This window comes from Curcuma longa, chromosome 4, assembly GCF_044706935.1.
Source record: "Curcuma longa cultivar G26 ecotype Majalengka, Jawa Barat chromosome 4, ITB_CL_G26_1.1, whole genome shotgun sequence".
Classification (NCBI taxonomy): domain Eukaryota; kingdom Viridiplantae; phylum Streptophyta; class Magnoliopsida; order Zingiberales; family Zingiberaceae; genus Curcuma; species Curcuma longa.
This window is the reverse complement of record NC_133864.1, coordinates 9,355,744-9,367,751: the sequence shown is the minus strand read 5'-3', so window position 1 is coordinate 9,367,751 and position 12,008 is coordinate 9,355,744. Positions and strand designations below refer to the sequence as shown.

Here is a 12,008-nt window from a genome sequence, read left to right as displayed (position 1 = left end):
TTCATTAAAGAGCATGAGCATGTTGTATGCACTCACCAATACCATCAAAAGATTCGTAGGACTCTCCTAGTTTCGATCATATTAAGATCTTGAAATTTTAGACACTATAGGATCATTAATGAGTTTTGACTAAATTCACTAAAATTCACATCTCTCGATTTAGATATTGATATCCAGGTCTGAGAACATGGTTATACTCAAGAGGCTCTCAAGAGTGTAACGGTCATGGTTCAAAGTGATTCTAAGATTCCTAAGGCCATCAATAAGTTTTTGCCTAAAATTCACCTACAACCCTATAATGTTCAGAATTTTAAAATCTTGATATGATCTGAATTAATAGAGTCTTAGGAATCTTTTGGTGGTGTTGGTGAGTAAGTATGACAGACCTAGATCATTAAATAAATTTGTCTTAAATTATCTTGAGATTGTGAAGATTTAAAACCTAATATCTCTTGATCTTGAGGTTGTGAAGATTTTATACTCAAGAGACTCACAAGAGTATAATGATAATGATTTGAAGTGATTATAAGATTCATAATCTAAGGTCATTAATAAATTTTAACCAAATTCATTGATGATATTAGGCACCATAGAAATTCTTCAAACCAAATTTATTGTACTCGTTATATTATCCATATTGTAACACATGCCCTTAGACATAGATTTTATAGTTTAGATAGAGAGTAGTGGGTTTTTAAAATTGACATAGCTTTGAGATCTTTAAGATGTGTAATAGTCTTGCCACATAATGGGAGCACAGAGAGTTTAGTAACTATTAATCACAAATCTAAATAGCAAATTTAAAAATCGACTAATACACTCAACTATCTACGTAACAGTTGAATGCTAGCGAATGAGTAGTCGACTGCTAATAAATGAGGAATAATACATAATAAATACGTATTTTGATAAATATAAAAGTCAAATACACATTTGAGATATTACGGAAACCAAACTATGCAGGTAGGTAAATTATTAAAAAATTAATAAAATAATTAATCAGTTGAGACTAGTTTTTTAAAATCAGACTAATTTATTATTTTATTTAAAAATATCAAAAATATTTATTTATAATTTTAAATAATTAAATTTGAGATGTAAAAACTAATTTTTTTAAATATTTTAATTTAATAATAAATACATTTAAAAACTTTCATTTAAAATATAGCTAAATTTTAATTCTATATCAATAATTATTTTATATGTACTAACATGTTGCTTTTTATGTATTTATTATATTAGTTATATATACACTTAATTTTTAGTTATTTTAAATTTTATTTATTAAATTATGTTGAAATATAAAAAAATATTGATATGCTGACCCTTTTCAAATATTATTTAAAAAAAAACCCACTAATTAATTGGGAAGCACAATACTGTCAGGTATATTTTCTTCTGCTCATGCACTAATGACACAATGTCACATCAATTAGCATAATTTTAGAAATTAATTTCTTATCCATCCAAATAAAAAAAAAGTTTGGATCCATCTCCAACAATAAAAGTTGCACATAGAAAAGAAGGGGATTACAAATAAATGTGGAGATGGGCATCTTATCCTTAATACTTGATAGTTCGATTCTAACATGATACAATATTAAATGAGCAAGAACAATGAAATCCAGAGGTATCTCAAGACAATACAATCACTTTAATCAAAAGCAAGAAAAAAAGGGATTTGCAAACTTTATTTAGACAATTAATAGGTATAGTAGATGCCATAATGCTTGCCAACTTTAATCAAGAACCATTTGTTCCTCTGATATTTCTATATAGCAACTATTAAAATTGTGCAGCCAGTCTACTGCATCGAGCTTTGATGTAGATATTCAACATACAGATCCCTACAATTACAATAACAAAACAAGCCGTGAGTCTTAAAGTATTTAAGATCGGCTGCATGAATATTATCAGCATAAAAATCTAAGCAAATTATAGTTAAATAAATAAACTATAGATTAGATGAACTTCATGAAATTAAAGGCTTTAGTTATTTGGGGTATGATATCTTCATAAATGTATTCTTTATCGGTTTATGATGTTTAGGGTTTCTTTATGAATGAAAGGAAGAAAAAAAGGGCAGCCCTTGTGCAACTTTGGTTGGTGATGTGTGATGTTTGAGTAAGCTTACATTGAGGTTCGGATGGCTTTCTGAGCCATGCTTGCAGGCAAGAATTTATCGACTGCGACCTTTTTATTCTCATTTTTCTTATCTGTAAGAGCTTGTCAAGGACTTCATTCACATTTGTGCTAGAGGCTTAGTGAAAATATTAAAAGATGGGTCTGAAAGGATACAATCTTCAAAGAAGCTCTTTATCTCTGCAAGACGATGGGGAGATAACTCGCTAAGGTCGTTGATGTGACGGTACTCAGGATCGTCAGCACAAACTGCAATGATCTTATCATCTTGCTCCCCCTGAATTTGAGGCAAACCAGGCAACAATTGAAGTAGTAAAAAAACATCAAGCAGTAAAGCACTGCTTGCTTTATTTCAATCCAATTTCTTACCTGATCAATCATAGGCATAAGGCCAATGGCCTTGGCTCGTAAAAAGCATCCAGGAATAACTGGTTCCTAATCAAATAAGAGTACTTATCCATTAAACAAACTCCATTCTCATGAATGAAACAGTAGTAATCGGCAAAGCACAGAAGATAAATAAAAACAGTTTGTGGAGATAGCAATAACAAACTAACGCAACCAAGATACAATAATAAATCACACAAAAAGAAATGCAATGTTCAACCTGCATGAGGACCAAAACATCCATTGGGTCATTGTCTTCGCAAAGTGTACGAGGAATGAAACCATAGTTATGAGGGTACACCACTGAGGAGTACAAGACACGATCAACCTGGCAGTAGCAATGGAAATACATCAAATGCAGGATAAATCAACAGAACAGTAATGAAGTATTTAAAAAGAAAATTACACTTGGACAGTATCTCTCTGACTGTCTGACTGCTCATATTGACAAACTTTAGAAGAATATAAACAAACCTTGATCAGCCCTGTTTGTTTGTCAAGTTCATATTTGACTTTGCTTCCTTTTGCTATCTCCACAACCTAATAACAACAAGTGATATCATCCAATACCATCAGATTAATACACATATTATTAAAATGATATGAGAAATATCAGTTAACAATACAAGCATTATGCTGTATTTCATTGTCTATGGCCTATTGCACACAAGGAAACTTATTTACAAGGTTCACTAAGTGAACAATGATACTCCTATCGCCTGAGGACATCATATTTCATAACACACAGAAGGTAAGAAATGAAAACTGCGACGCAGCCTGACAAAACATAACCGCAGGCGGTGAGTGGAACCAGTATGCCAGCTAACATAACACTAACTTATCTTTGACAATTAGATTAACCACAATTCACCTATGGTTCTTTTTAATGAGCACACTAGAAAATAAACTTGAACTCCTCAGAAAAAGTTCTTTACTATATTGTCTCTGAGAAAATGAGAATGCCATATATCTAGCAAATTGTTGAACTTTTGGCATTTTCACTTCTGGAAATCATTCCTCTAATATTACAGCCAAGAACAAAATGTCAAAAAAGTAAAAGAAAAACAAAATGGTAACTAACATAGTTAAGAGGAATTCTTTTCATCTAAACATTAGCCTACATGAAACAAAATGCTTAAGGGTCATTTTTTTCACTTGCCTAAACTGCCTACATGAAACAAAGTTGTTTAACTCATTTTTTCACTTGCCTAAACCAATGCTGCTAATGTAATCCTCGAGTAGCATTAACACGTTATGAGTCATTATCATTGTACATGGAGTTATTGCTGAACTGTCAGAAGACTATTTATCTTTTAACACAAAAAAATGTACAACCTAATCCCATTAGTGATATGACCTACATATAATAATTGAAACATATTTTAAAAAAATGAAATCGGTTACAAATATTTGCAAAGGCAAAGAAGTAGATGGAAATCAAGTATTTTAGGTTTCTGTAATAGAATTGTTGCAAGCTCTTAAAGGTTGGAGGATAAGAAGGGTTTGAAGAAGAGACTAATTTGCCTGAATCTAGTGAATCAAAGTCAAATACCAAGCAAAGTTGGTTACCATGGATGTGCTTTCAACTTATTAATTTTATTAATGGTGAGTTTTGTCCTCAAAATGGAACAGAGTGTCATCAGACATTCCTGTTTGTTGATTGAGCATTCACATTGAGAGCCAAGTTCAAGTGACAAAAACTCAAAGTTCTTATAAAACATACTATACTTCACATTAGTTTGCATTTCTTGCATAAAATACATCTTTCGTTTCTGCTACATGATTTTGTACATGTTATCAGTTCAAAGGAATAAAGAATACTTACCACGTTGAACACGGCAGGGGCCTCTTTACCTGGAGACAAATTAATGGTCAGCAAGAGTTACTGATACAAATCAAATTGGACGTAAATTGTAGTGGTAACACTACTTTTGTTTTAGGTCACAACCTATTTCAAGATCATGCCAAGGATGGGCAGCCACTGTTCGCTTGGACAACGACGACAATATCCTTTCATTCAGCTTTGGAGTTGCAACTTTTTCCTCTTGTCCACTCATATTTCTACATACATAGCAAGTAGCATTTGGAAACATTGTAAGAGTTGATGAAACTTTAGCAGCATGAAAGCTGATAGCAAAGAATGCTGCAAATCCAATAAGATGACATTTTGTTCCCCTATTATGGAAGTTGACTAACAATTGAACTTGTATACAATCCAAAAAAAAAAAAAAAAAATACTAGACAAATATAGCCAACTAGCAAGTAGCAAAACGATGTTAGTATTCCATTTCTAAGGTTTCATAATCGTAGTGTTACTTTATTCAACTTGCCAGCCGTAGTTTCCTTTCTTGCCATTAGGAACTGCTTTAAAACTCTCAATACCTTGTGTCAATCGAAGTTTACTCACATTAAAACACTCTACTCTTTTATTCGCGCTTAACAAGACCTCATGAAAACGAATCCTTCATCAAGTTCGCCAGCATTACTACAGGAGACTGATATAATGAGTAGTTCAATAATTTCAATTTGAGAAACTGATTCGAATCAACATCAGGAAAAAGAAGGATCAACCTAAGTCGAAACATCATTGCACATTATCGCCTTTGTCACATCTGCCGATACTAACATCGGTCAAAATTGGGGATATCATGTTACACACCGAGATCACGCTCGCAAACTGAGATATGGACAATGCAACTAAGCATGGCGCGGAGGGCGATGGTTTTACCTCGACGAAGGGAAGGTAGCTCGGATTCAGAGAGAGAAGTAGTCGCGGTATCGGAAGAGACGAATGCCAGGAGAAGACGGGAATCCAGGGGCGTATTTATAGGGCGGATCCCTGCTTCTCCTCCACCACTTCGGATCGACGAGTGAGGGCGGAAAGCCGCGCGTCCTCGTGTGGCTTCTCGAAGATCTAAGGGAGGTAATCTCACCGGTGGCCATCGAACTTCCTAGTTCAAGTTCCTTTTGGATCCGATGTAAATTATATATACAAAAATGTTGGGCAAAAATAAAGATGAGCGTCGCGAATTAATAAAATTATTAAAAATACATTCTTTATTTTAAAAAGTTTAAAAGAACGTTCCAAATTAATAAAACTATTTTTAAAAACATCTTTTATTTTTTAAAAATAAACAAAGATGCCTAATATATATTTTTGACAAAAAAATAATTTTATTCTAATATTATTAGAGCAATTAGGAGTAACTACTATAAATGTGTTCAAATATAGCAATTTAACTTGATTAAAAAAATGGGTAAAAATCAAGATGATATGTTTTTTCTAAATCATCAAAAGTACGTCTCATATTTATTTTTAATCAAAAGAGTATTTTAGTTCACTATTTTATTCTATATATTTAACCAAATGTTCTTCAGTATTGTTCTATACTATTTAAGATTGTTATTTCACATTTAAATCTTGAGTCTGTCGGGTACATTATAATAGTTATCATTTCGTAGTTGTTACAACATAAACAAAAATCTAAAGTGACAAAGAAGCACTCAAAGTAAAAGTTTCATGATAAAATTATTTTTGTTTTCATTTGCATTTGCATCCTTGTTTCTTGTTGCATTATTATTGTAAAAATAGATTATAAGAGGGGTTTTCACCTCTAGAAATTTTTTGATAAGAAGAAAATTTAGTGGTGCTGAGAGGAGAGCTCAAGCGGTTGCTAAGTCAGAAAGGAGAGCTCGGGCGGTTACAAAGTCAGAGAGGCAAACTTAGATGGCCACTAAGAGGAGAGTTCGTGTAACGACCCGGCCCCTCGACCCCTTGGGCGGCCCAACTAGCGGCCCAATCGGCGGTCCCTTGGGCGGCCCAACTAGCGGCCCCCTTGGCGACCCCTATGTCGTCAATCGACGACCCTCGGCCGTGTCGTTACTCACTAGGACTTTCCACCCCTGGCCAGTGGATTTTTGCCTCCCCCAGGATTCGAACTCTAGACCTCCAGGATAAGTACTAGAGTTTATGAATCCTGGTAGCCAAGTGAGCACATAAACTCTAGTACTTATCCTGGAGGTCTAGAGTTCGAATCCTGGGGGAGGCAAAAATCCACTGGCCAGGGGTGGAAAGACCTAGTGAGTAACGACACGGCCGAGGGTCGTCGATTGACGACATAGGGGTCGCCAAGGGGGCCGCTAGTTGGGCCGCCCAAGGGACCGTCGATTGGGCCGCCAGTTGGGCCGCCCAAGGGGCCGAGGGGCCGGGTCGTTACAATAAAAAGGCGCCTTTTTATTGTAACGACCCGGCCCCTCGGCCCCTTGGGCGGCCCAACTAGCGGCCCAACTGGCGACCCCTTATGTCGTCCATCGACGACTCTCGGCCGAATCGTTACTCACTAGGACTTTCCACCCCTGGCCAGTGGATTTTTGCCTCCCCCAGGATTCGAACTCTAGACCTCCAGGATAAGTACTAGAGTTTATGAATCCTGGTAGCCAAGTAACGATTCGGCCGAGAGTCGTCGATGGACGACATAAGGGGTCGCCAGTTGGGCCGCTAGTTGGGCCGCCCAAGGGACTGCCGATTGGGCCGCCAATTGGGCCGCTAGTTGGGCCGCCCAAGGGGCCGAGGGGTCGGGTCGTTACAGTTCGGGCTTTGAGTGTAGTAGAGCCTCGAGCCAAGCTAATTGTAGGATTGGACACCAATCTGAGCCAGTCAACCAAAAGATCAGACCTTGCCTTTGTCATGTCGCCAATTGAACTAAATCTTGACTTTTTTAACCTAGGCGTACTAACCCATAACACTAATTATTTAATCGAGTCTAAAAAATACTTTCATATCCTCCTCATTCAGGTGGCATATTGGATCCTCGATCGGGTTCAAAGAAAATTGCCATTCGTACTTCCACAAAAGGTGCATCTCCTATCGTTGAGATAGTCCCACCTCTCTCTCTTAGAGAGGGTTCTATGCACTAGCATCCATAAGGTGAGAACATAGCTCGGCTGCAAGTAGCTCTCTTCGCTACAATATTCGCCGATGGCTTTCTCGAATTGAAACCTTTCAAGTGATCATAGATCATATGCCCTTTGTACATCTCTTGTCCTCCTGACTAAACCATGATACCAAATGCTGTGTTGTAGCCTCTAGGGTTCTTACTTCTTAGCTTGTGCTGCAAAAGGTTGGAATCCGCCAACCTAACGGCCCCACACGATCGGCCCTTGCCATCCCATAGAGAAGAGAGAGAGAGATGACCTAAAAAAATAATGGAATTATAGTGGAAAATTTCAATTTTCATTTACCAAGCGAATCGATTTGATTCAATATTTGTATATATATATATATATATATATATATATAGATATAGAGAAATTCTCTGCCGCGCGACAAACGCCGCGCGACGCCGTGCGCGACAGCCGACCTTCCTTCGTTCATCGTCGCCGTTCGTCGCCGTCCGATCACCGTTGGCCGCAATTTTGGACTCGTTGGAAGCGCAACTCGACGGCGCACACATTGGCATCGGATTCCGGCCGGATTGTGGCCGGAATCCGGCCGAAATCCGGCCAGAAACGCGACAGAGACGCTGTTGGCCGATTCCGGCCGAAATCGGCCGGAATCCAGCCGAATCGCGGCCGGATTCCGGCCGAATCACGGCCGGAGACCGGCCGCGGTCGACGCGCCGGCGCCGGGCGCGTCGACCGCGGCCGGTCTCCGGCCGTGATTTATCGCGGACGGGTGCGCAGGGATATTCCTATAATCACAGAAGTTGAACTGGACTATACATAAACACCGAGTCTTCTCCTCCAAAGCTTCCTCTGGAATGCAACAATGGCTACTTGGAAAAAAAACAGAGAAGCTGTTAGCTCTCTCTGTGGTTCTCTATAATTTACGTTCTCAGCTGCACCTTTATTTACGCACAAGATCTCCATATTTGCCCTTCCAAAGAGATCACAATGACGGAAATATCATCGTGGTATTGTCGTCGGTCGCCTTGTGGAATCTCAAGCAATTCATGGAAATCCATCCCTGCAAAAGAACACGAACTTAGGTCTGGTTCCACAGCATTTCCCAGTCAAAACAGTTATGGTTCGCGTATCAGGAATTAAGCTATCTACCTGCTTTCTTTGCGGCACGAAAAAGTACTTCTTCAACCAGGTGCTGAGCAGGATCCCCTTCAGGTGTTGTGGCAATGAACATTTCGAGTTGAGCAACTGCTTCTTCGTTAGTAAAATACTGGTAGAGTCCATCAGAGGATAGTATCAAGAACTTGTCCTTGGGACCGAGCTTATGGTGGCATAGAAATGGATTGCAAGTGATGTATGGAGAGGATCCAACGTAGTCGACTCTGAACATCTCGAGCAGTGCATTGTTCCACTTGGGCTGCAGAGAAGGAAATCTCTTAGAACATTTGAAGCTCATGGCTGCAGAGAATTTTGGGAGGATTGAAGCGTTAATTACCTGTTTCAGGAAGCCGGAGCCGAAGGCCCGTGTAACCTTCAATGATCCTTTCACGCGATCGTTTGCGATCGCCGAGGAATCGTCAGGGTGTTCATTCTTGATCCTATGAACTTCCTGGGAGGTGAAATAGCGATGTTTGAGAAAAAGAAAGTCGAGTTTCTTGACATGAAGAAGAATCAGATGATCGACTACCTCTTCGATACAAGTGCTGTGTTCCACGGTCAGTTGCTTGGCTGATAAATTTGGGTACCCGTAAAATACTTCCACATCGCTTGCGATATCTTCGTTGATCTTGTGAAGATCCAGCTTTGGCTTCGCCGGCGACATCGCAGTCCAGAAATCAGAATCCGTCTTTTGTGCCAAAATCGCGCGGCTGTCCCCGACGTTCATCAGGTAGACGTCCTCCCCCTTTAGCAGCATCACCAGAACGCACGATCCCATCAGCGCGAGCTCAGGGTTCTCGGAGATCATCTTGTCGGCGACGTCTAAGTAGTTTTCCTCCGTCTTCTTCAAAGCACGAGACAGAGCCTTGAGCACTTGAGAATGGTTGACCTCCCGATCCTTGCGCCGGCCATCAGAGCTCGAATTGTAGTTCTCTCTTTGCCACTCGCAAGTGTCGCTCTGCTCTCCCGCTTTGCAGCATCCGAATTCCGCGGGGTAAACAGGGACGGCGGCGAGCGGTTTGGAGAGGAGCTGGGAAAAAGTGCCTTCTTTGTCGTCCCACAGCAGCCCCTTGAGCTCTCGGTGCACGGCGAAATAGAGATTTGAAAGGAGGTAATCGGTCGCGTCGGGGCCGTTGAAGCCGTCGTAGATGCCTACGAAGAGCCAACCGTGCTCCTCCGAGACGACGACATGGATTCGGTCCTCCCCCGCTTTGCCCTGCGCCCACTCCAGGTTGCCTGCCCGTGAATCCGGCGGATCTGACAATGGAATTGAAACGCCCTCCTTGCCGTCCCGGTCGCCTCTGTGGACGAGATTTCTAGAGCCTCCCTCAGCCACCAAGGCGGGAACTTTGGGCGGCTTGATGGATCTTTCCGCTGGAACGGTGGCGGATATGGTGCGGGAGATGGCTTTGGTGAGGCCGCGGAGAAGAGAGGTAGCGGCTGCGAGGCGGCGGGGCCGGGAGAAGCTGTGGGAGATACTGCGGCAGAGCTGACCGGGGATGGAAGGGGGATTTTCGACGGGGCCGGAGAAGAGAGCGGCGCGGTGATCAAGCGGCCCGGACATGAACCCGCGCTCGATGGGACCGGACATAAACCCTCTATCCGCAGCGCCGGCGATAGGGCCGGAGAGAGGCCCGGAGAAGCGGGGAAACGGCTGGAGCGCGAAAGCGGAGAAGGACGTGGAGCTCTCGAAGGCGGCAGAGGCCGGGGCGCCGCAGTCGCCGGCAGTGTCCACCAGGAGGGCTGCGGTGGAGAGCTGCGTGGACGGGTTTGCGCTCAAGGACGCGCCAGATATAGTACGGAAGGTGGTCGTCTCTTCCGAATGGTGAACCTTGGATGATGCCGCTGCAGGGGCGGCAGCGGCGGAAGAGGAGAAGCCGCCGCCGCCGCCGCCGCCGCAAGCCGAGTCAGGACGAACGTAGCAGAACGAGTGACCAAAATACTCATCGTAGAAGTCGGAGGTATCTGCCACGTGGCGTAGACGCCGGCGGCGGCCGCCGCCGCAACAGGAGCAACTGGTCAACCTCGCGCACCAGTTTCCCATCTCGCAAAACCGAAACGAGGAGCGCCGGAGGCGGAGAAGGTAAAAGGCGGGTAGTGGATGGTGAGTGAGCCAGAAAGAAAAAGGATTAGGTGGTGTGCGTGATCGAGAGAGGGCGAGAGAAAGAGAGGAGGAGAGTTGACTTAATTGCATCTGGTGGTGGTGGTGGTGATGGTGGTGGTGCTGGTGGTGGGGCAGTCGAAATCTTTGGAGAAAATCTCGTCGAGGAGTTGACCAAGAGTGCTGGTTCCGCAACCAAAGTCTCGGGTTAGGAAATAAAAGCATCGGTAGGGCAGTCAACGGCAGGATGTCAACGACGGTTTGCTTCCCCCGAAATGGACGAAGATCTGTCGCAGTCGCAGGCAACTAATGATCTTCTGACACGTCGCGCAAATGAAATCTACCTCTCACAATATAAAAATTAATTTTACCATGCTCCAACAGCAGCGACAAGGACTTACAGACTTCGCCATCCTCAGGCTATTTATTCATTATATTTTATTATTATTTTTAAGAAAAATATTTTAATTTTTTAAAATAAAAATAATAAATATGGACGTCAGAAAGCGCAGATCATTAATATTTTCGGGTGGCGAGTTAAGTGCAGTAATTGTTAACCCGACAAGCTCGATTGAATCGAGAGGTAGAGGTTAAAATCTTAGTTAAATCAAAATAATCTATTCGATTCAATCTTGCTTTTAAAATTTAAAATTCGATTAAATCGATTAAACCGAATCTAATCCATTGACTACTATATCTAAATCGAATAACGATTATCCAATAACAATAGAGTTATCTTATCGTCATCCGTAAATAAAAAAATGGTTAATTATATCAATTTGATTTTAATAATTAAAGAAATTAATTTATTCGATTTTGATTTAAAAGTAGGAGTGGATAAATTATAAATTACGGCGCATGGATTAGTGATGGGGACGGTGGTGGAAGGGAAAGTATACCTGGCGTCCATTTGAATTCCATTCGATTTCATTTAAAAAAGAAAGGGGGTACGAGTGGTTTGGTCTGAGGCTGGACAGGTATCTGGGTGGGGGAGTGGGATGCCGGATGTGATGCGAGTGTGTTACACCTTATGAAACTTTTGACTAGTGGAGTCGAGTGGAGAGGAGTATAGAAGTGGAGTTGAGTGTTTCGTCTTCTTCTTCATGATATATATATTTAAAATATGATCATAATATAAACTAAAATTATTTAAATTTGTTCAAATTTATTATATATGATCACGTGATGTGAAAACATTTCCAAAGCTTAAATGTAGTTATATATTGAATGTCTCTAATCATACTAAAAAAATGATAAATCTTAGTCAGTCTCATGGACTCAATCTCTGGAGAGTCCAGTCCAACCCTCTAATCATACT

At 41.0% G+C, this 12,008-nt stretch overlaps 2 protein-coding genes across 2 annotated transcripts; both read right to left on the bottom strand.

Annotated features, from left to right (window-relative positions):
• Positions 1-1,804: 1,804 nt before the first annotated feature.
• LOC141826730 (soluble inorganic pyrophosphatase-like) lies at positions 1,805-4,586 on the bottom strand. Its single transcript, XM_074714020.1, has 8 exons — positions 4,478-4,586; positions 4,355-4,383; positions 3,004-3,069; positions 2,750-2,857; positions 2,512-2,577; positions 2,299-2,419; positions 2,135-2,216; positions 1,805-1,847 (listed from the first exon to the last, which is right to left on the bottom strand). The coding sequence occupies exons 1-8, from the start codon at positions 4,584-4,586 to the stop codon at positions 1,805-1,807; spliced, it is 624 nt and encodes a 207-aa protein (XP_074570121.1).
• A 3,640-nt stretch (positions 4,587-8,226) lies between these two features.
• On the bottom strand, positions 8,227-10,633 carry LOC141826649 (putative protein phosphatase 2C 23). Its single transcript, XM_074713915.1, has 4 exons — positions 9,119-10,633; positions 8,927-9,040; positions 8,584-8,848; positions 8,227-8,494 (listed from the first exon to the last, which is right to left on the bottom strand). Exons 1-4 carry the CDS (start codon positions 10,631-10,633, stop codon positions 8,379-8,381), a joined length of 2,010 nt encoding a protein of 669 aa, XP_074570016.1. The 3' UTR covers positions 8,227-8,378.
• Between the last annotated feature and the right edge of the window lie 1,375 nt (positions 10,634-12,008).

Bases quoted from the DNA above. Each gene is read 5' to 3' on its own strand.
- LOC141826730 (XM_074714020.1), bottom strand. From the start codon at position 4,586: ATGAGTGGACAAGAGGAAAAAGTTGCAACTCCAAAGCTGAATGAAAGG. The intron at 3,070-4,354 runs GTAAGTATTCTT...TGTTGTTATTAG, and splicing joins CCCCTGCCGTGTTCAACGTG to GTTGTGGAGATAGCAAAAGG. The intron at 2,420-2,511 runs GTAAGAAATTGG...CCTCAAATTCAG, and splicing joins TTATGCCTATGATTGATCAG to GGGGAGCAAGATGATAAGAT.
- LOC141826649 (XM_074713915.1), bottom strand. From the start codon at position 10,633: ATGGGAAACTGGTGCGCGAGGTTGACCAGTTGCTCCTGTTGCGGCGGC. The intron at 8,849-8,926 runs GTAATTAACGCT...CCTTCTCTGCAG, and splicing joins GCTCCGGCTTCCTGAAACAG to CCCAAGTGGAACAATGCACT. The intron at 8,495-8,583 runs GTAGATAGCTTA...GTTCTTTTGCAG, and splicing joins TCGTGCCGCAAAGAAAGCAG to GGATGGATTTCCATGAATTG.